This window comes from Sceloporus occidentalis, unplaced genomic scaffold, assembly GCF_023333645.1.
Source record: "Sceloporus occidentalis isolate IW3139 unplaced genomic scaffold, rSceOcc1.0.p SCAF_51, whole genome shotgun sequence".
Taxonomy (NCBI): Eukaryota; Metazoa; Chordata; class Lepidosauria; order Squamata; family Phrynosomatidae; genus Sceloporus; species Sceloporus occidentalis.
In genome coordinates, this window is record NW_028317031.1 from 2,633,157 (window position 1) to 2,657,400 (window position 24,244).

At 37.1% G+C, this 24,244-nt stretch overlaps 1 protein-coding gene across 1 annotated transcript in view; it reads right to left on the reverse strand.

Moving 5' to 3' along the window:
- Positions 1–965: 965 nt before the first annotated feature.
- LOC149288428 (pappalysin-2-like) overlaps positions 966–24,244 on the reverse strand; it is a 63,233-nt gene continuing 39,954 nt past the window's right edge. Inside the window, exons 13-23 of the mRNA XM_089491635.1 lie at positions 21,684–21,885; positions 20,958–21,096; positions 19,551–19,725; positions 18,790–19,003; positions 14,399–14,566; positions 10,616–10,626; positions 7,544–7,666; positions 7,119–7,228; positions 6,242–6,313; positions 2,087–2,185; positions 966–1,061 (exon numbers count right to left, since the gene is read on the reverse strand). Of these exons, the coding sequence (XP_089347761.1) occupies positions 966–1,061; positions 2,087–2,185; positions 6,242–6,313; positions 7,119–7,228; positions 7,544–7,666; positions 10,616–10,626; positions 14,399–14,566; positions 18,790–19,003; positions 19,551–19,725; positions 20,958–21,096; positions 21,684–21,885 (1,409 nt within the window). The remainder of the gene's footprint in view (positions 1,062–2,086; positions 2,186–6,241; positions 6,314–7,118; positions 7,229–7,543; positions 7,667–10,615; positions 10,627–14,398; positions 14,567–18,789; positions 19,004–19,550; positions 19,726–20,957; positions 21,097–21,683; positions 21,886–24,244) is intronic.

Below are 24,244 nucleotides of genomic sequence, written 5' to 3' on the forward strand. Positions count from 1 at the left end.
TGCACTTGTAAGCGAAAATAGATTTTTTCAGATCTTTTCCTTTTTACTAATTTGAATCACTTAGTTTTTACAGAAGACATTCCTGGCTATGTGCATTTTCGAAGGCTCAAGACTCTTGAAGGCGTTGTCTTTCCCTACTTGATCCAATGAGAACGGTCACTCATTGAGAACCTATTGCAAGTGGTGGGCTGAAAAGTGTTGTTAATGCTAATTTGAAAACTCCTAAACAAATTTAAAAAAGTTAAGTAGGCAACAAAATATCAAAATGATAGCTCTATACATAAACATTTTTCTCTAGCAAAAAATAACTCAACCCCAGTGTATCTCATATTGACTGGACAGTATTCTTCTTCGGAACACTGACATTTATATATATATATATATATATATATATATATATATATATACACTTCCAATTTTATTTATTAATAACACTATAACATACACTAGATACATTACAGTAACCCCAGGTATTTATTAATATATATATATATTATACTCTTATAAAATACCTTGGACTGATTTGATACAATCTTGTTACACACAACATACTCTGATCATGCAGCTGACAGGACACATATTGACCAACATAGAGTATATGCTCTAGTTCTCTATTATTATTATACCTTATTTATATTGTTTTTCAGAGCGCAGAATATTCTACCATAAGAATCTTTACCGTTGCTTTGGAAAATCAGCCTACTTTTGGTTTATAAAAAGGTGATATTTTCAGTGTCTCATTAGAGCTTCCATGTATACAGTCTCCGTTTTAATACCATAATGTTCCAAACTGATGTTCCCATAAAGTGGTGTTTAATCCAGATTTTTCAAATTCACAGTTCCGTTTCGTAGATAACTTCACCAAAGACCTCATAGTTTTTGTAGTACGGGTGGAGTTTCCAAACGGGCGTTGACTGCCCCCCCCCAAGAGGAACTGGTTCAGAAGTCCTTTGAGCTACTATGAGTTAGTTCAGATCTTTAGGATGAGCTCTGTTCTCTTCTGCATCTGGGTCACGACACGTACATTCGTCTTCCTCACAGTCAGCAGCAAAGGGGATCACCTGGCCCTGATATGACATTAAAAACATCATCAAGGCTATAGTGTGATGGGAAAAATTCCACCGCATGATTTATTATACTTATATTCCATAAAAATAACATTTTGGATTGTTCTTTTGGTTCCAGAGTGATCCTATCCATATTCCTCTTTTCCTGAGACTCAAGTAACATACATTTGGCATTTAAAATATAAATGGGTAAAAGTCAAACCAAGCATTACTATAATAAGACAAAGTATTAGTTAAAATATTAACTTTCATAGACTATGGTCTTGTTTAGTGCACATGCTTTTTCACAGAGAGATAGTGTAAACTTTTGCAAATGTCTCTCATCTTGGAAATGTATACTTTTATTCATATTTATTTATATTTTAACATATTTATATCAAAATCTTGCTTTCAAAATAGAATGTCCTACTAAATATTATTATCAGCTTCTTAAGCTGCCATTTCAACTCACTGCCAGAACTATGTACTAGGATGATGCTTAGTAAGAATTTTAATTTGCTGAGATGTTTTATAGAAAATAAGTTAATAAGTAACAGAGTGGAATATATATATATATATATACATACATATATATATATATATAATGATATGAAATTCTATAATATAAAGGTACAAATATGGGTGTAAATGGTAAATGGAAAAGATTTTAAAAATGGTTACAATGCATGCAAAGCAAAAGTGAAAAAAATATCCAAGAGATCGGCATGAAAATGGAGTAGATCTCAAGTGAACTCAAGCAGTTTGATGTAGCTTTCGTAAAGAATTATTTATTGGATGGCATTGAACTGTGCTAGGAATGATGTTTCTAATGCAGCATTGTTGTTACAGCAGCGTAGGTGGAACAGCACATTTTTCCAAAAAATGATGATCACAACCAACGGGTGACCAATTAAGGTGGCTTTTAGAACAATATTGATTTTGTATTTGCATGCAATGAGCTGGTGATGTTTTGCTGTATACAATGTAATCACAGGTTGGGTAGTCTTTGATTCTGGTAAAAGTTACTTTATTTTCCTTACCTTGTGAGAAGAGAGGGTAGAGGCACAGCAATCCCCTCCATCATACTGACAATAGGCCCGGTTATTAATGGTGTCACACCAGCCATCTGCTAGAAAAGGCTACACAGGAACACAGAGTCACTCACCACAATACACCAAGGAAATCAATACACAGTCTGCAACCTTTAAAGCTTTGACTCAAAGGGTATAGAGAACACATTCTTTTCCGTTTTCGCTTGCGTGAGATTGAGATGAAATGTTTGCTGCTCTGTCTGGTAGCTACATTTCTCAAAGCGAACAGATCTTATAAACAGATACAGCAAACTCAAAGTGTATCATTTCTCCCTAATGCTAGCCTGACGTAAAGACCAGGGTTACGCAAACAGCCAATACACACTTTAGGTCTACTATAGAATCAAACACACTCTTTAAAAACACTTAACAAACCAATGAAACGTACACAACGTCTCTACATACTGTAGCGGTTATGTTAAACAGCATATATTAAACAGCATGCGCAGCCCCAAAATCCTTGCACTCGTTGATGTCAGCACTCATGGTACAATGCCTTGGGTACATGTACTAACTGTGTTCATTCACTGAAACCATTTCATCAAGAGATCGTTGGGAAATGCCACTTAAAAACAAGGAAAGCCTGGACAATTAAGCAAACGTAGTGAAAAAAGGAAAAGCGTACGATGGCCATTTTCCTTATTTCTCTTCCCAGTGCATTAATTCCTTCCTCCCAACTCCACGCTCTCTCCTCAAAGCTCAATTTTCTCCTACCTCAATAAGTAATAAACCTATTTCTCGCCATATCTTCCTACCATGCAGTCTGTGCAAGTCTATTTTTCTATATTTAATTCTATTAAAAATAATAACTGAAGTTTTTTTAAAATATATTTCCAGACCAATGAATTATCACAATCAGCTGCTAAGTATAGAAGATATTTAAAGGGCAAATGGCTGGAAAGTAAGAGCTAGGTTTCAGGAAATCAGTAAATACCTTGAAGTTACCGAACCAGTAAATTGCAAGACTGTGTTTGCAAATGATTTAAATGGATACAAATTTTATATTTTGTTCGCTATTTCACTTTTCTTGGTTGTTGATTGCACACATGTTCTAATTTCCATGCATTGGTAGTGTATTTTTAAAATAATTATTTCAGTCGCTACAATGGAGAATTTAGAATTCCTGTTATTTCATCTACAATCCAGCGTATAATTGTCTATTTCCTGGCTCACTGATAACATCTGTACTGTTATTGAAAATTTGATTAGGCAAAATATTATGTATGCATCAAACGATTAGCGAAAACATACAGCTGACACCTGCACCAGTCTCAAGTAATGGCAGAACTCTGCGGAGGGTATGCAGACGAGCCAATATAATCAAAGAGAACCCAAGTCATGCTCCTGGTGACTCGTCATGGTGGGCAGGAGATCCATGTCTCAGGCACAGATCAGTCTTCTCTGTTCACTTATGAAGCCACTTCATCAGTCAATAATGAAGTGAACGCCTTATGATATATCCTTAAAACCATAATGACTTCTAGGGACAGTTGGATTAGAGCTATGCAAGACTGGGGTTCTTACACCCAAGGCAAGCTATGTCTCCCCTCCAAGGGCAATCTTACTAATATAGGGAAAACCTGACAAGTGTTTCCTCCTTCTGGTCTGTGTCCTAGGCATGGCTTGCCCTACATGTATGTGACAAACACGCTAATCTTCTGTTCATTTGAAAAAGAAAGCGAAGCGGGACACTCTCACCTTTTTCATCAAGCAGGTATGGAGGGTCTAAGGTTCTGAATTAGTAGAGGGACCCAAGAGAGGTACACAGACCTCTGTAAATCTCACATACAGTTGTATGTTGTGGTATTGTCATTGTTCATCTGATAAGGTGACTGAAAACTAAACTCACCCAGTATAAGCAGCAAAAGGGATTGAATATAAAGCTTAGCTCTAGAGCTGACATGATGTCCATGATCGGCTAGTGGCCCACCAGGCAGACACACAGATATGTCAAATCCATACATCATGACTATTGGCTATCCTGAACATAAGAAAGGGGCTGAGATCGAGTAAGGTTTGTCATCTTAGAACAGTTGAAAAGTGGCCAGAATAGATGGGCTGCCATCAAGCAGCACATTTCTGTGTTTCGACTATCACCTCATCAGACCATCAACTGTCCACAAGAAAAATAATTTAATAGAGTTGGAACTGGCCACCAGATTAGTTCTGCGCATGCAGCCCTTCACAGATATTTCACAATATAAGTACAGGCCTTATGCTGTGTGTCTGATGACATGAATGTGTGCCAATTGGTGATTGCTTACAGCTCTCTCTTGCTGCCTGACTGGTCACCAGAACTAATAACTATCATTTAGATTACAGAAACTTGGCTGAGACTGGGGTACATTTCAATAATCATCATTACATATAAAACTTAGATTTTAATCATCTTATCATTTGAATCTGGTCGGCACATATTCATATGTAATTTTATGCCTGATCAGCTAACATTAATATATTTAACACACTAGCTACATTTAATAAGCATGTATCATTTAAAATACTTGAACATTTTTTTATCAAGGAAAAGGGTTGCTTATTACTATTTTTTTCCCAGCGATCTCTTTAATGAAGTCTATCACTCTCTACAGAATCACTAGGCACTAATGAGAGATATCACACCCCCATTTGGAAATAAATTGGCACTGAAGTCTTTGACACTTAGTTAATCCCAGCACATGTGCTTATAAACCCGTCAGTTCTATTGACATATGGCTGCGCTGTTACAAGGCGGTATGTCTGCCAAAAAGTCTCATCTCTGTCAGTATTGATAGTTTTGGAGTTCATCAGCCTTAAAGCACTGACAAAGACTCAATTAAAAAAATAAACACATTCTACAAAAATATATATATATAAAAAAACCTCTCGGTGGAGATAAAGTTGGCTTCAGCATTTGTCAGCCTATGTAAAATGCATGAGTTTTAAGATGCTTGGCTGGAAATTCAGTGGTTGGAAATTGAGCAGTGACTCTCCACTGACTTCAAAAAGAATTTCACAGAAAAAAATATGTACAGAGTGACACAAAAATGAGTGTCAGGCATAAAAAATAGAAAACTATTTAAGGTTCAGTAAAAATGCATGGGACCGGAATGATAAGGCAATTATGTGAAGGCATTATTGAATAACAATACATAGAAAACAGAGCAGGTCTGAATACATAGTATAGCTTCACAATCAAAAGTGCTACAGGTGAAAAATATATCAGTGGCACAACTGGAAGACAATGATCTCCATGAATTGCAATAACTTGATTTATCACGTGATGTTAGCAACACTACAGAAAAGTCTTGTGCATTCAGATTCGTACGAATTTTAATGTCTTAAAACCAGAGAGGACCCCAAAGAAACAAAGTAAAGATCTCTGAATCTCCGCTTGGATTTTGTTGTTGCACTTTGTCTCACTCAATCTTACTCACTCTCTCTCACACTCACTCACTCTTATTTACGCTCTCTCTCTCTCTCACACTTTCTCACTATCAATGTTTCCCTACCCTCTCCGTCAACCGCTTCCGTGTCTCCTTTTCAAAAGCTCTTGTTCTTGGTCCACTTTTCCCTGCTATCTGCTTGGTTACCCTGGGTTCCTGGAGCACGTCTGCAAAAAGGCGGAGCCTCTGCTCAAACCCTCTCCCTCGATTGGAGAAATGGGGGAGAAGCTGTCTAAGTGGGGCGCACCGTGATTCTACACTTTTTGCAGAAGTACTCCAAGAGCCCAGAATAATGCAGACAGATCCACAGAGAAAGGGAGGTGTAGAGATGCTTATATTCCTCTGTGGATCTGTCCACATTATTCTGGCCTGGTGTAGTAGTTCTGCAATAGGGAGGAGCCTCACTGCACATACTCTCTCCTTATTGGAGGAATGAGGAAGAGGCTCCTCCCTGTTGCAGAAGTACTACACCAAGCCAGAATAATGCAGACAGATCCATGGAGAGAGAGAAGTGTTTCTGCACCTCTCGTTCTCTGTGGATCTGTCTGCATTATTTATTCTTATTTGTGCCATCATTGTTAATGTAATCATCATTAATACAGTTTTTTAGGTTTTCCCTAGCATATATATTAGCATATTTTCATGATTATTTTACAGGACTGTTAGATTGGGTACTCACCTCACAAGAGAGGATGCAATGGAGGGAAGCAGGGTCTGGTTGCCACTTTAAAGTCCCTGTGCACATTATACTCTGTAAATAAAGTGAAGAATTTGTTATTTTTGGACCACAACCATTGTTAAAGGGACCAACTATTCCCCAATTTGTTTAATGCAAAATGGAGCATTCTTGAGTTCTGTCTGATCTTTCTTGCCTCCCTGATAGTAGGAAGCATACTTAAATATTTCCTGCAAATGCCATGTAGCTCTCCCATTGAGTTGGTGAATTGCATGTATGCCAGTTGCGCCCTCTAATGCATTTTACTACATGCAAATCAGAGTCCATGTAAAATCTGCATTCCACATGAAACTTTGCCAGGAGCGTCCCTTCAGTAACAGAACCCCAACATAATCACTAATACCAGTGTTATATTTTGCTTGTTCGCAGGGTAAGATGGCCATTATTGGTTGTATTTTTTCTCTGCTTGTAATTTATATAACTTCAATCTGGTTTCCTAAATCATCCATACACTTAATAAATCTATGTAATTTTATGTATTAAAATAAGGAATACATTTTGTAGGCAAACCCCATAATGTACAGTATATACCATGCTGAAAGGTATCCTTAAGGATCTCCATGATTACTGCCCCCATGAAATGATCTCTTACCTATTGTTAAGTTGCTGATTGCTATTGAGTGGCTTTGTAAGGGTGGGTGTGGAGAAGTAAGAGAACTTCAGAAAATTGATTTGGTATTGTTGGCCTTCACGAAAGCTGCTTATCTCTCTTTCCATGAGGCTAATGTTTAAACTAAACATCTCCAAAAGTCAAATAATATTAGACTTTAATAAATGGGTTTGAAGTTGTGACATTCACCTTCAATTTGCCATTCCATACCTGAACTTTGATTGGGGTCATCCAGTGTTCCATTGTATCTGCAGTAATATTCTCAGGCAGAACAATCGGATCACTAGGAGGATAAATGCATGAGGCTGTGCAGACAGAACCTAAACATGAACACAATAGAAATTGATTAGGTTCCAAACTTCAAGATCAAAGCACAATATAGAGATACTGGGTCATATCTGAAGAGGATTGAAAAAATATCATCAGGGGTTTGTTCAAAGTTCAGACACTGATCTTGAGGAAGAATATGTTATAAAACATAGGCTGATGACTTAAAATTCCATTTTCTATAAGAATTATGACATGAAGATAGAAATCTGAATTACACGTTGATGGTGTATTTTTGGCACATTAGAATCATATATCTAAGTGTGTATGATATATTTATAGCATGTATGTTATCATATAAAGCTCACCAATTGTGTGTCCTTGATCACAGGTGTAATGAATGCTGTTGATTTCTAGGGGTGGATTACATGTCCCCTGTAGACCCTCACATAGACTCAGCTTCTCAGTCCAGGTTCCATCCTTACTGCAGACTGTAGATACCTTGAGTAAAGACAGAACCAGCTGAATATCAGTTTTGACACTGCACCTGAATTGAAGATAAATTACAATCCCCAAGTGCCATAAACCCCTCTTCTTCAGGATAGTACTTAGCATGTCAGTAATTTACATGGCAAGTCCATTGAGTTTATAAAAGAGATCACATTGTTTTGTTAAGCTATTGGACAGTGTTTCATAAATTTATTTGACCAACTTGTCCCACCTCCACTAATGAACATGCAAGAGTCACTTAGCCCACAAGTCCTTAAAGTAACCTCAACGCTATCTGACTAAATATTTAGCGGATACATGTAGAACATGCTGTAGCTGATATGTGAAAATGTCTGATGCTTCCTGAGACTAAAAATAAAAAATTCATCAGCATTCAGTTACTATTCTAAAGACAGATAAAACCCTGCAGCATATGAAGAGATCCAATAGGGGTGCAATTCTCATAACGCAAACCTGCCAGTAGAGTTCCGGGACATAATTAGTTAATTCTATGTGTCATGCAACTACAAAACATGAAGTGGTGTTTCTAACAAATGCCATTTTTGAGTTTTAGTGTTTTGAGTTTTTACCAGGGAAGGCACTGGGTTTAAAGCCTAGATAAAGAAAGGTTACCCAGTTGAAGACACATGGACACACAATTAATAATAAATATTTCAAGTTGCCGATGTCAATATGTAAACTGGACACCCCGGTATTTGTCTAGGAAAACCCTGCCATACACTTGTCTCAATTGAAGAGTATTCATTATTAGTGTTTACCAGGGCTTGATTGGGGATGATGAGGTGGCTGCTGGATATGTGTGGCCCTGCATTATGTTACTAAACTCATGCAGTGTGCGGCCAGGCATACAACCTTCCACTGAAACGGCAGATCGTGTGAGTATGGAGGACTGTTGGCCAGGGCCCACAAGGCAATTGCCCGTTGTGCCAGACGGCCAGTCCTGATCTGGTGTTTACTATCTTATTTGTGTTTGCTATGTTAGCCAAAGCCCCCCTATGTTAGCCAAAGTGTTTCAATAGCCATATGTTATCAACACTAGTTGTAAAAAATAATGTTGACCCTGCCAGCCATCTACAGCGTCTACATAGGAACGCATGCCTTGAACATACAGCCATATGTCCATGAAAAGTAAGGGGCCAAATAATTAGCAAAACAATAATTGTGGAGAAAAATTTCCCAGTAACAGATATTTGAAATGATAAGAAGATTTTAGGACTATATTTCGGCCAAGGCACAAAATTCCAACTGCGGGGTCAATCAACCCCTATATGAAGTAAATAACTGCATGTGGTCGTTAAACATGGCCGGATATTTATGTGGGCATAAAAATGAATGCCAGCTGCTTAAAGTACCATCTTTTACCTGATTACTGTAACATATTTAACTATTTCTCTTTAATAAAATTATCTGACCTTGACTATATGCCAGGAGCATTAAGAATTCATCCAAATGAAAACCCAGCTAGTACTTATGCTTCATCTTTTTTCTTTATTTTAACATATTAGAATACAATTATTCATGAAGCTTTTACATGGCGGAACATACGTCTGCCACATTGTCTCTTTAGCAATATAATTTATGTCACAGCCGGAGTGGGATACCATAAACATCAATATTACTCCACATAACCCTCAGTTCTCCTTAGATGACAAGATGATAAAAACGGCACTAAATTATCTAGAAGCTCGGATATGTCTAACCGTGGTGACACATAAGTGCTAAAAATGTTATATTAAAATCACATCCATTTGGACACCTCCCTCCCGCTGTTATTAAGTGGCCCGTGTCACCAAAATGACATCACCGAATATGACAGCGGGACAACCAACAGGTGCAGATCACTACCGAGTGGCTTACAGGGAAAACTATGAAAATATATTACCTACAAAAAATGACCTTTATTATTTTGATTGATAAGTACACTCAATAAAGAAACCGTATCGCGAGTATTTTAGAAAGGATATATAACACACACACACATACTACTCTATATATACGGTATATATATTTTTTTTTTATTTTATTAATATGTATTACACAAAAACAGAAAAATCTAAGGGGAATTTAGAATTTAACTGTAGTTTGAAACAAAGAAATATGTGTTATTTATATTAAAACGTTCTCTATTTGTTTTAAATAGGTGCTACTGGGAACTCCCCGATCAGAGGGTTAGTAAGAAACAATAATGGCCGTGTGGCTATCCTTCTAGTCTCCCCCACGCTGCCGACCCGCAGTCTTAATCAAGATGTGGGGTGGAAGAAGTAATATAGTAATTACAGTCTTGCTTTCACCCTTCATGAACATGTTGTAGGTAGTTCCCTATACACGTTTCCCTGAAACGGAAGCTTCTTGAGGGGAAAAGAGTAGGGTTCAGCAGAGAGAGACTACATCCCACGCTTAGTTTTACACCAATGATTTATATACTAAGTTTTTAATTGATTTTTAAATCAGTTAGGCTAGAAATCTCTTTTTTAATTGTTGCTGGATTACTACCTTAGGGTGTAGAAGGGGACTATGTGGAGTTCCAATAATTTGCTGTCCTACGTGGGTTTAGGCCTTAGGTTTTTTGCACCAATCTCAGGGTCAGAGGGTCTAAAGCCGATCCTTCATATTCTGATCTGATTTATATATTTGGCCATTCCAGTTGGTGCTTTTCTCACTGGTATATCAACAGTTAGAATCCCTGCTTGAATGACCTGATCTGTAATGGTTTTTATAATGCCATTTATAAGAACCATTACTAAGTCAATGCATTAGAATCTTTTTGCTGCAATATCAAGACAAACATCTTACAGTCAGCCTCTTAAAGTTTTAAGGTAGGCTTACTGTCTACAGAAAAACTTAAAGGTGTTCTTTTAACACGTGTGCTGCTCTTCTGTATGCCGAGGGAAGCATGATTTGTATTCTATGCTTCTCACTCTATTGCCCACTAATGGGCACACTCAGAATGTGCCCTAAATTATATGCACTGGAAACAACTTCCCCCGTTACTGTACATGGCTCATAGACGACAAGTATTTTAACTGGGAATTATGTTACTCTTTAAAAATCCTTCCCCTCTTTTGTATATGTTATACTCTGTGTCCTGCAGAATAGATTCATACATAATAGATAAAAGCTATTGGGATATGGAACGCTATATAATTGGATCGTGCAGAGCACTGGGGTGCAATATTGGAGGTTGCACAAAAAAAGTCTACATTTTTAAGCTCTTTCTATAGAAGAATATGCAAGGCAAGAACCAACCATATGAGTAAAAGAGCCACAAATACAGTGATGCCTGAGAGCAGGCCCGGACTTAGGGGCTGATGGAGCTCCAGCTCCAGGCCCCTACCTTAAAATAGGCCCAGTCAGGACCGAACTGACTGGGCCTATGCGGCTTCTACGGCCGCATTACCGCAGGGCATAAGGGGCACCTGCCCCTTAAGCCCGCCGCCACTCTAAGGGGCCGGGAAGCCCCAACCAGGGCCGGCCTTAGGGGTCTGCGGCCGCATAGGGCTTACATTAAAACATTGTTTGTTTGTTTTTTAACTTTATTTAACATCCTCCATGTTAAATAAAGTTTTTGTTAACTTTATTTAACATGGAGGATGTTAAATAAAGTTTAAAAAAACCCCCGATGTTTTAATGTAAGCCCTGTGCGGCCGCAGACCCCTAAGGCCGGCCCTGGTGGGGGCTTCCCGGCCCCTTAGAGTGGCGGACCCGGTCGCAGTTGCGGCGGGCTTAAGGGGCAGGTGCCCCTTATGCCCTGCTTTAATGCGGCCGTACAGGCCGCATAGACCCAGTCAGTCCGGTCCTGCCGCGGGCCCGGCCGCAGTTGCTGCTTGTTCCGGCAACAAGGTAAGTAGGGTGAGGGAGGGGGGTGCAGTGAGAAGGGGCAGAGGGGGGTTAGATAGTGAGAAATGGGGAGAGGGGATAGATAGTGAGAGGGGGTACATAGTGAAAAGGGGGAACATAGTGAGAAGGGGCAGATAAGATGGGGAGAGGGGGTAGTGTGAATGCGTATGAGAATGAATGAATGAATGAATAAATGTGTGGATGAATTGTGTGAATGCGTATGACAATTAATGAATTCATGTGTGGATGAATTGCTTGAATGATTTGTGAGACTGCATTAATGAATGTGTTAATGATTTGTGTGAATGAGTAAGTGCAAAGATGGTACATGAAGGGTGGGCTTTAACAATAAATAAATAAATAAAAATGGGCTGCTTGGGCTTAAATGCCCGGGCCTATTTTTTGTCCCAGTCGGGGCCTGCCTGAGAGGCACCAAAAAGGTCATAAAAACTTTTCCCATAATAAAGAAGAAGCTAGTTTTTCTGGGAATAATTCAATCTGCACCTACAGCATCATACATAAGGACCATATTCTTAAACGGGATTTATTTTGCATTTGTCCTGCATTTGCAAAAATATGAAGCAGAATGGTGGACAGAGGGCAGGAGAGGGAGGTGGAATATATTATAGAGAAAAGAGATGGACAAGGACAAAGGCTGAATGACGGGTACAGAGAACGACAGAAAGAAAGCACAATGATAAAAAAAAAATGATGAAATGTTACAAGGAGTAAGATAAGGTTCAAGGGAGATTCAAGGAAACGAAAGAGAGATGGACAGACGAGAGAATGGAAGAGGGTTGAAGGAAAGTGGAGGGTAAAATAATGATAACAGTAATGATTTAAGGAGATGAAGAAGGCCCAAGATAAAGACGAAAGCAAGACAAGAAGATTGTAAAATGTATACTCTTGCTCTCGTGGAATAATAGGAGCTCTACACTACTCGATGTTCTTTATCACCATAATATCCACAATCATTGAATACTATGGTGATAGCCACGTTTCATGCTTTGCACCAGAATTACTTTATATAATTAACCCTTCTTTGTATTAAATGCTAGAACAAGGAAATGATCTACTGTGGAAGAATTAAAACCTCAATGATACGCTCAACCAGGAGTTTGCAGCTCAGTTCAGCCTTTCAGGTCATCATCTCCATTAACCACTTTGAAGGGCGAACCACAACGAGCCTGGACTTGCCCTTCACAAAGTATAGTGAATATGAAGAGTTGATTTGTAGGAAACCAGTGCATTTAACGGTGTGTATTTTCAAAAACCTTTACCAACGCTATATGTTATAATTATTGGCTGCAAGAGGACACCGATCATCAAATCTTCAAGGCTGCCATGCTTAATAAAAAATAGATGACAGGTATATATATATATATAAGTGAACTTTTGGAAAATGTCCTAAAAACACTATTTGTATTTCTAGCCACTGTATAACCCGTAAAATCTGTATTTGTCCAAGAGCAACTAATAAGACAGAATTTCAATAACTAACTCTCCAGAAAATAACAGCTCCTTAGGCCTCTCTTTCTCATTAGACGCTCAAACATCAGGAGATTTTGGCATACAGTCATATAATTCTGGAATCTGGTATGTGATTTTTTTTTTTTTATTTATTGCAGGTGTCTCATTAATATTTGGAGGAAGGTAAAAACATATTGCATTTCCTATAAACTCCCAAACCTGTTCTTACGTTTGCAATCGGGTGATTCAACAGGGAGAACATTTAAATACAACAATATTTAAAAAATAGCTAATAAAATGTTTTGTGCTATACAGAGAGGTGTGTGCTCACGTCTCCTTTGTGAATAACAAGCATTTGTAATCCAATTTAAAGATTTAAATGACTGATGGTTTTAAACCAGGCAAGGGACACAAAGTTCAATTAAAAATCTCGTTCGGCACATTGTGCACTAAGCACTTCTAGCAAAGGTGTGAAAAACAAATTTATTCCAACAGTCTCATCACTGTCACAGATAATCAACTTAATTAGGTGTTAATTATGTTTCACTGTTAAAATGAAATGTGACTATAACGGCACACAATCAAAATTACTCGTTTTGCAGAAGCACAGGAATATCGCGCTTCAAGTTTTCCATGTGCTATTTTTAAATTGTGCTGTACATCGAGGACATTCTAAAGTATCATTTTACGAATATGAAAAAGTAATATTTTGTACTGGATGAGCTATTCAGAGAAAGAACACATTTTTGTATTATTTTATTTTCTGCACCTGCAGAATTGAAAAACCCAGGGGCCACTTAGATAAGCTCATATAACTTAAATGGTTCACGAGATAGGGAAGAATATTAAATAAGTTGCTAGGGTTAAAACATCATTAGAATAGAGCTTGAGATTTTTTTTGTTGCTTAAGGAAAACATGTTCACTAAACATGAGACTAAATATAACATGTTCACCGAACAATACGCATGTCTCAAGAGGTAACAATCTAACCTAATCATTTTATAGACCGGCCTTTTCCCCACCTAAAATAATCATACTTATTTTTTTTTATTAATATAATGCGTCTTTTGTCTTACAGTGCCTTGATGGAAATAGGATCTTGTATTAAATCATCTGCTTTTGCTTGGGTGAGATTAATATTGGAATGCAAGCTTTAACTCCGATAGGTCAGGCTTGCCGGCTTGATATTAATAGCACTAAGCCCGGTTTGTGGTTAGTTTGCTAGCAATTACATCATCAACTGAATCAATGGTGTTACTGGATGAGTGCATTCCAGAAACTGGCTCAGATATATATCTATAAAGATATATATATATATATATATATATGTATCTATCTATCTATATAGATATATATATATATATAATATAAGGGGTCTTTTTTAATTATGGCATGCCCTATGTACTATACCGTGTGAGATCCGCAGTACAGGGTACATTTGCTATCCACTTCCAGTCCCCGGGTACAGTTGTACATCCCTTGTAAGATGGGTGGTAATGGGTCACACATTACAGGAATGCAGCGACCGACGGACCAAAGACCTGTCTGGAGACACTGTATTTTCAGGAACTTCCTGCAAAGCAAACAGATTTCACATACAAAAAAAAAAGATAAATATGCAATTATCCTGAAAGCCACCGTCTCGCTTACAATAAACTATCTGTTGTTCTCGATCATTTTTTTTATTACTCTGCCTCTTTAACATTTGTTTTTATAGTTTAAATATTTTAAAAAGGAAACATAAATTGATTTTTGTAGCAGCTAACCATTAAAAATATATTACATTTTAAAATCTATTGTTTCTGCTATGTTCCGTAACGGGATTAATCATCTGGCTTCTTCTCTGAGCACAGCGAATTCTCTGGCGTTACTTAATAATGCCTCCGTATAAAGTATGAACTCAGTGATGTCATTTACATTGTCTAATCAATTGAAAAGAAACTGGGTTTATTCACTAGGTGGTTGAAGAATTTTTAGTGACAACTAACTACTAATCTAGCCTTCTTAAATGGGCACTCCAGTCCCCCAAACATTTCTTTTTTATCTTTTTAATGCATATTGAAGTCCATTTCACACAAACTCCAATACATTTTACTGCATGCCTATCGGTGCAAGCATTGTCTTTTTTATGCGAGTTATAAAATGACACATGCAATACATTTAATAGAAAGTATGTGAGTAGAACTGCCATTCATTTCAAAGGGAGATCTCCAGCATATCTACTAACATGTCTTATTTTCAGACTCCCATAAAGAAAGAATGTATTCAGTAAAATGCCCTGTGGTCCAAAAGTAGGAATGGGTGTCTCCTCTAACACACACAACATATTTATTTATCAAACCAATACTTTGGATACTCTTATGGTGCTTCATGAGGACATCAATAATATGCTATGCAATTACTGCTGTTATGCCTCTGGACCTGAAGAAGGCGATGCCACATATACATATATATATATATATATATATATATATATATATATATATATATATATATATATATATATATATATATATATACACACATGTGCGTATATATGAGAAACTGTCTGCAGTTACCCAGCTCAAGATGTGACACCTGGTTAACAAAGCAAAATTAAAATACTAAACATCGAGTAGCGTTAGTCTTAATGGAATCAAATTCCCTGTTTCTGTTTCTTATCCAACACTCAGATTTCACAACCATTGTTTCCTTTGTTGCGATTCTGGAGGGTTGATTGTTTGATTCTGTTTTGTAGCAGAGTGCATGTTTTATTGTAAACTTTTTTCAGCGAAGATTATTTATTGCAGAGAACCACAAGCAGACAAAAGTAGTGGTGCATTATTTATCATTTATATTCATGCTTTCCTCTTGGCTTATGCACATTTCAGCAACATAATGCTGTAACCTGTCCCAATCTGTTTTTTCTCCACAGTTTAAGACAATCAATTTATATTCCACAGGAAATATTTAAAATAATTCAATGCTGGTATAAATTACAAAAACAATACTTGCATTGATAATTGCGTCAAGGTGTAAGTGACTTGAAAGGAATACAGGATGCTCTCTTTTTTAGCTCCCAACTACCATCTGTACTCTATCAAGTTGATAGCGGTGTTCAAGTTAAAATTTGATAGGAAACCCCTTAACACACATGATGAGCCAGGCTCATGTAAATCCTATATGCTGATTTCATCCTTTGCCATTTAGATATTAGAATTGTATATCTAAATACAAGAAATTATGGAAGATGTGTGGTTACATAGATTTCGATTCTGTACTAATTGCTCAAATATAACTAATTATCAGATCTGAGTACCACAGATTCTGTTCTTTGATGATCTATTACATTGAAGCGGGATGCTTCAGATACTTGGGATCAAATAAGGATCTTTCTGTAAATGTTTGACTTATTATCAAAACTCCCCAAGTTAAAAAACAATTCATGGGATGTGAACCTGCCTATTAACAGGAAGCATGTTGGGTAATTGTGGCACTCAAGAGCAAAGATAGCTCCAACTACCCAAAGTCAACTGTTCAGGAGGAACCCCCTTTAAATTGAGTTGGAGTAATAGACTCAACTGCTGACTTGTTTGATGACTTTGCTGACTAACCCAACTTCAGATTTGGATGACAATGTTACAGACTAGAAAGCCAAATCAACAGCTCCTGAGTGGAACCCAATAGCAGCTGGGCTGACCTCAACTGTAACTCAACTGTGATTCATAATTTCTCACTCAATAGCACTCAACTTGACCACAACTCCACTAGCAGTTGAATAGTTGAAGTGTTTTTTCCCTTTCTAATATGTAATGAGGCTGAAAACCTAAGCCTTTGTGAAAAACTTGATTGGGACCAGGGGATTTTAAACCCTTATGGTGCCACTTACAGGGTAGCATTTACCTTTAACTCCCAACAGACAAAAATGCATCCCATTAAGAAATAAAATATATAAATTCCTAGTTGTGATTCCGTGTCTTTCTGCTTTCTTTACTAGTAACTTGCTTCCAAGCTGTGCTGTCTGCGCAACTTGGATCATTCTCCCGCTATAATATTGTTTTGTCAGTCCAGAGCTTTTGGACAGTCTCAATGATTTCCCTGCCATGCTCCAACTGGCTGATCACAGGTCAGTTCTTGTTCCAAATCTTGTTACTTGTGTCCCGTTGATCACGCTCATGAAATGAATCCAGTAGCTTTATGGGCAAAGATTAGTCAGAGATATTTCTAGCTCATTATTTTTCAGATTTTAGTTGTTCCCAACCTTAACCATTAAACTATGCGGCTAATGACATTTCTTTGGATAGTGCTTCACACTTTAACGTAGGACCCTGTCATCACTGACAGTTTCAGAGTTCCATGCCATCTTAGTTATGAAATTTTATTTTGATGCTCTGATTTCTGTTTTGAATTGCCATCGTTCCTGCAAAAGGTCTCAAAGTTAACTTCTTCTATAATGGCCCAGAGATACACAATTTTATTCCAAGCTGGATCGTTTACATAATGTTCTAAGAAGTAATTTCTCCCTAAATGGCCCAGAGATAACAAAAATGTGTCTTCTAGCCTGAGCCGTCATTGTCTATTATATGGTCTCAGTGGTAATTTCTCTAGAATTGCCCAAAGATATGTCAGCCTTGAGTAGACGTGTTTAATTCATATCCCCTCCAAGGACACGTGAATATCTCCTTTGTTATACCTGCCTTTCTCAAAATGATTTGACTGTGTGTACAGAGGCTTTCCATTGACAAGTCTTGCAAGTAAAGTTGTTCACGGTATCTTTACCATGAAAAATGGTTAATTTCATATAAATGTGACAATCCTTTGAGTTTTTAATACCATTTACTCCAGATATCTCCATGGATGAAGAAGTATATAGATCACATTTATGGGGTCATCTCCTAGAATGAATTGACACTTAGTAAAGTATCTGTGTAGACGTACACCAAACAATTGCAATTCCACATTTTCCTCCTGATTACTTGTGTCACTGCCTTCCAAATCTACATTACAATGATCATGTTCAATTTAAAAAAAAACTGTTATAAGGTCACATGCAGTATGCCAAAGGAAGACATGTTTCTGATCATTAGTGTCTTTTTGTTTTGTTTCATTTCAATGTTTGTTTTTAATTTTTGTTGATGATTTTCTATGTAACAACAGTTTTGTCTAAAAGGGAACTCAACTTTTCTGCTTCTTTACTTGACCTGTGGTGCTTGCTATACCCTGTATGACTTTGTGTTAATATTTTACCTTAATCGAAGATACATTATTAAGATACATTATTGGTTGTTATCTGTTGTAAGATTCAGTTTAATTATTTTCTCTCTTTTTCCATAGTCCAATTCTTCTACGCAGATTTTGTGAAATTCAGTTTTTCAGAAGTGAGTTTTAGCATTTTTGTAAACCCGTGTGGTCCAACCATATAATACTAAGGGCTTTATACAACTGAGTACATTGCTAGAGGCTTTTAAATCAATGAGTTAATACGATACCAATGTTTCTTGCTCCAAATGCATTTAATGCAATGTATTTATTTTAATTTTAATCATCAGCCTTTTTACAAGTAAATCTGTGACTGAGATTGACAACAATACCCAAGCAAACTGGTAAATATTTTCATTAATATTATATTTATTATATTTTGCATTTTGTTTTTCACCCCATATGTTGATGCTTCACAACAATAAAAACAAAATAACTGAAGGTAGAAATGCATTATAAAGCTGTAGAATCTGTCCTAATATAGTAAAAATGCACATGTAGAAAATAAGACATTAAGAGTAACCATTGAAATAACAAGGCACTGAACTTTAAACTGACCTCTTTGTCCGACGCTCAACAGTGTCTGCTACATGGTAGCCAGGCTTACATCTGTATCGGCACATAGATCCCACATCGTGGTGGTCAAGAAGACAACGGGGTGTGAGAAGCTTGCCATGGGCAATGGCAGGAGGCGCTTCACATTCAAGCTTACAGTAGCCCTCAGGAAGAGACCAAAGTCCATCCCACATGCAGGTCACCCACTGACTCATTCCTGATAACCCAACAGAGAGGAGAGGGAATAGTTTAGTTTTTTATCTATTAGTTCTATAATAACTTCCTACACAGTTCTTTGAATTATTTACGGTTATATATGACCATATAACATCTCTGTATACTGTATTTTATAGTACAGTACTATACTATGAAGAGCTGACTGAGGTTCTTGGCTCTCTGCAAAAGCTGGTGACCAATGATGCAATTCAACATTATATATATGACATAACCAAGATGTGGAAAACATTTTACAGAAGCCTCTATACAATTTCTAAAGGTCTGTTTTATTATTTGCTGACATTTTTTGGTAGAATATCACATAGACAAACCTAGACAAATAACTAAAATCAACTCATATTTAACAACAGGTACTTCAAACACAAGGGTTGCTTAACATTCAAGATGCTCGTCATTCACTTAGAAAATTATGTTTTCAAGTGAAGCATTGGTGAAACGGTAAGGAGCTACCATGAAGTCACAGCACTTTTGTCCTGATGTCACTCCAATAAACCTTATGGTGCACTTTGTTTATTTTAGCTAAGTACCTTGGAACTTCGCAGGAGGAAGGCAATGAAAGGAGCAGCGTTTGCCTAATCCTGTTCCATCAGGACATGAGAAGGTGGCATGAAACACAAGAGAAGGAGATGGGGACTCACAATCCAAAGGTTCACAAGTCACCGACATGTTCCAGTGCCCGAATGAGCATTTTAACACTGCGGTCTAATAATAAAAAAATCCCATTAAAATGAGAATGCTACTCATAGTTAAATCACATTTTATAGCCATTTCACTATAACATTATTTCTTAATAAACTATTTTTTGCAGCGTGTTGCTACCTAGGCAATACATTTTCTTCCCCATCAACTGTAATTTAAGAGATTAAGTAGGTTTGTAATTTAAGGGGTTAAATAGTATGATTCAATCGGTAGACATATTCAAAACTATGTACTGCATTTAAACAACTTTTTCATGTACAAATAAATTAACCATTTGTCGGAACACAATTTGTGGCTACGTTAATGAACTCTTTTGCAAATGCCTGAGTAAAATATGCTAAGTGTATTTTCATTACATAAAATGTATAATCATGTTCCAAAAATATACATTGTATACATACATACATTACAATAATCTATTCAAACCCATTATACTAGTGATTTTCTCATGTATTATTTATTTTTATTTAAAATCTAGCACCTTGTGAAATCTATCATTTATGCTTTTCCACCCTTTAATATTATTTACTATTGCTGTAGCCAGTATGTCAAGTTTATTTTTTTTCCATGCACTCTATGAATGTGGAATCTATTTTCACACCACATAATCAATGTATTCTATTCTGTAGGCATGAGATTACCCTTTGTACTTTATGACAGTAACGGTGCAAGGCTTGTTTTAGGAGCGTGAGAAAAAATATCACATAACTCAAAACCCCTTCAAGAAATAAAAAGCTGGCGTCAGGTACATTTTCCCATTCAGCCTAGCTGACTTTCTTTACATTTCTCCATGATAAAGAAAATGGAATGAGACAAGAAATCTGTGTATAGACGGAAGACACTATAGATGGGAGAGGTTGGCAAGTATAATTGACCTTGTCCACAATCCATTTTATAATTATTATTATTATTTATTGTTTTATATACCGCCATCACATTCCGTAGTACTGTACACTTGGTATATTTTAGTATGCTTTCAATGCATTCGATCAATTGGCTTGTCGCTAACTCTTCTCTACCTTCGAAAGAAATCAACACTGGGACAAATATGAGAGGAGACATGGGGCTGTCCCCGCATAGTACTGTTGAGATTTGAGAATATTTCCTATGCTCTCCTTTCATACAGTATTTGAGAATATTCCTTGTTATACAACACTTTTTTTTCCTATAAAAGTATTATTCTGTGTTGATGTAAACACTGAAGTATGACAAATATATTTTTTTAAATCCCTTACCTGCATGAAGTTAGATTCCCTCTTGCTGACAGCAAGTATGGCATATCCTTTGTCACATTTGACTGCACACTGAGTATCACCATCCACATCCAGGGAGCAATGAGCTGAGCCATGTAGAATATTTAAAGTAGGGCATGAGCTGTTAAAAAAGATGTAGGGGAAAATGGATCAGTCCCTGAGGCACAGTCCTCGTGTTCCAGACTCCCACTTCTCAAACGAAAATGCTACCCCTTTCTATCCTAATTCTATAGCTTTCTGTTGTCAACTCACAGTGAATTTGTAGCTTGCACTTTTTTGAGCACATACATGTTTGCTGCTAAAATCTTGCACTTATAGCCAACTTCATGTGCTAACAACTAAGTTTTCCTTGGTACTATAAACAGATTATACATGCATGAGTCATTTTATTCCCAATATCACTGTTTGACCAACACCCTAGTGCTCTGTATTACTAAATTATTTGAAATAACATGAAAATGTGAAATAATGTAAATCTATTTTATTTATAGATGTCAAATATATTCACATTTAATGTTTAGTAACATTCTTTAACATGCTTAATCATTGTAAATTGAAAACTTTTTATACCTTCTTAGAGAGTACAACCAGTAGACTTTGGGGTGTGTTCACTAACCTCAACTCCCAGGCTTTTATATTTAGACATTTATCTGATTGATTTGTTTGTTAACATACCACTGGGCCACATTTAGGCACTTTAGTCCATACCTGCTTCTATATCCCATTCGGGGCTGGCTGCTGCCTGTGGGTGGATGGCTGTTAGCTCGTGACCTCATTGCTACTCCAGATACCCCCACCAGTGGTGAAGAGAACCTCAGTGTGACAGACGCAGTGTTGTACATTGGGTTCTTGGGGCCACTTATCCTATTTAAGACCAGAGGATTATTTTGACAACTCAGCTCGTGGGTTCCTTGGAAAAAAAAAACAGACCACAATGAAATGCACTTAACAACGCTTCCTTAAAAGTTATTTTACATATATCTAAGGCAATCAATATGTTCCTATTGTATTAAAAGAATAAGATGAGCTTCCTAATGTCGCAATATCCCTTACATTTCTGAAATTCCTTAAATACAATGTACAAAGCATTAGGTGTACTGTGTTTTGATGAGAAAAAAAATATGTAAAAACGGTTGTGTTAGGGAAGGCAGATACACACATTTCAGTGCTGTCACAACTTCGTCTGGGAGGTAAGCAAGCCCACGGCGATGTGCTGCTCTCTGCTCTGCATATGTGTGAGCAGAGTCTTTCTAAAAACTTTACTCCTAGTGGGCATGAGTTTCTGAAAGGGGTCAGACCTCTTCTTTAGAGTTTTCTAGTTGTTTTAAGTGGTTTGCCCGCTCACCTCTATTTGCCCTGTCCCTTGCCTATCCTCCCAGATTTTTCCCAGACACTTTCTGTGGTGTTTGCCATTTCTACCTAGCAATCTCCTAGGGACTGTGTAGAGCCCTAAATTATCCCCTTGAGGTTCCACCATCCAACTCTGCACTAGGTAGGTCTGTAACAGGTAGAAACATTTCGTTGACACAAAGTTAACATTTTGTTAAGCTAAACATTTGAATAAAAATATTCACAGAGTTTCTGCAGTGTTCAGAAGAAGACAATGTTATAGCGCTTTTTTCTAGATAAAAGAAAGTCTTAGAGCAGAATGATCAACCAACACATCAGAAAGAGTTGTGCAACATTAAGAGGTTACAGATGAGTGGGCATTTTGTGAATGTTAAACAGAACAAGTGACCTTACAGTCTAAAGTATCTATGTCCAACTTGGTTTTTGAGGGCTGCTGTTATAGGAAATGAATGTTTTTTTCCTACTTTTACACTTTCAGACCTTATTTGATCCTTAGTCTTGTCTAATTAGCATGTAATGACAAAGTTAACATTTTGTTTGCGTAATTGGCTTGCACCCTGATGAAATCCAACTGTGTTTGGCTCTAGAGAACTCGAGTTCGACACCACGGTTCTAAAGGTTGTACATTTAATCTCTTAGGGAATGTTAACCGAGATACTGGTCTAAAAACACATTGAAAGTGACATCTAAAATATTCTCAAATTTACTTTCACACCATATCTGTTATTCTACAATTATTACAGACACGGTGCTGCCCCTGTCAACCGTCCTCACTAATTAATAATCGGCACTTTCACACTCGTCTCGTGAAGCTCCTTTCAAAACGCAAGATGTCGTCTTCCCTTTGTCCAATAAATACACGCAGGGAAGGAATAGGAGATGCAGAGGTGAATGTGGAATGATGAAAGGGAGGAGAAAAAAGGAGAAAGAGAAAAGTCTCATTCACACATCCACACAAAAACAAATGCATAATAAAAGACTTAACGAGTACCAGCATTCGATGCTTATTCCTTTAACATATGTCTTCCAGCACTGATACAAGAGATGCAAATTTCAGGAGGATATTATTTAGATTATGCTTGGTGACTTTCTAGGCTTCAACTAATTAATCAGATCACAATGACAGAAATATGTTGTTTTCTCTGTAAAGTTGCATGTTAGGATCCGAGGCACCCACATTTCATTGGACATCTCTGGCTAATTAAGTCAAAAGCCTTATTAATATGAGTATGTTGTGATAACAACAACATAATGGGACATACTTAATCTGCATAAATATAATAAAAAGCTTTTTTTTTTTTTAGACGAATGCAAGTGACTTGCAGCATTCACTGCATTCATATCAGAGAGAACAGATGCTACCAAGTATTAGCTTCTTAATGACAATGACAAATTCTATTACTGATATATCCATAAGCGATTTTCACAACACTGTTAGATAGTTATAATACGCATGACAAAAATCAACTCAAAATAGCTTCACCAGATGGTTTGATGAAGTCAATCAACCCTATTACAGTTTAGCAATCCTCATCATCAACTCAAGTATTCTTATCCAGTTTTCAAAATTCTTTTCTAGTTAGGTTTGAAAGAAAAACTGCACCCCCCAAAAAATAAAATAAAACCACAGGCATTTAATTTACTTAAGAATAAATTGCAATGCACATAAAATATGATATATATATATATATCCTCAGCTTTAACTAGGTGGGTCAAACAAGACTGAAGGAATCAAAGGGGCCATTTACATTGTGTCCCTGTTGCAAATACATGGAGGGATTCTGCAGACCCCTCCCCCCATACACATTTACCACTTTGCCCACCTGCAGCTATTTTCTGTGCAGGAGCTCTTTTATACCAATCAGTGGCACAAAGTAGCCAATCGTTGGACCATAGCGTGATTCTCCTACTGCACTGGA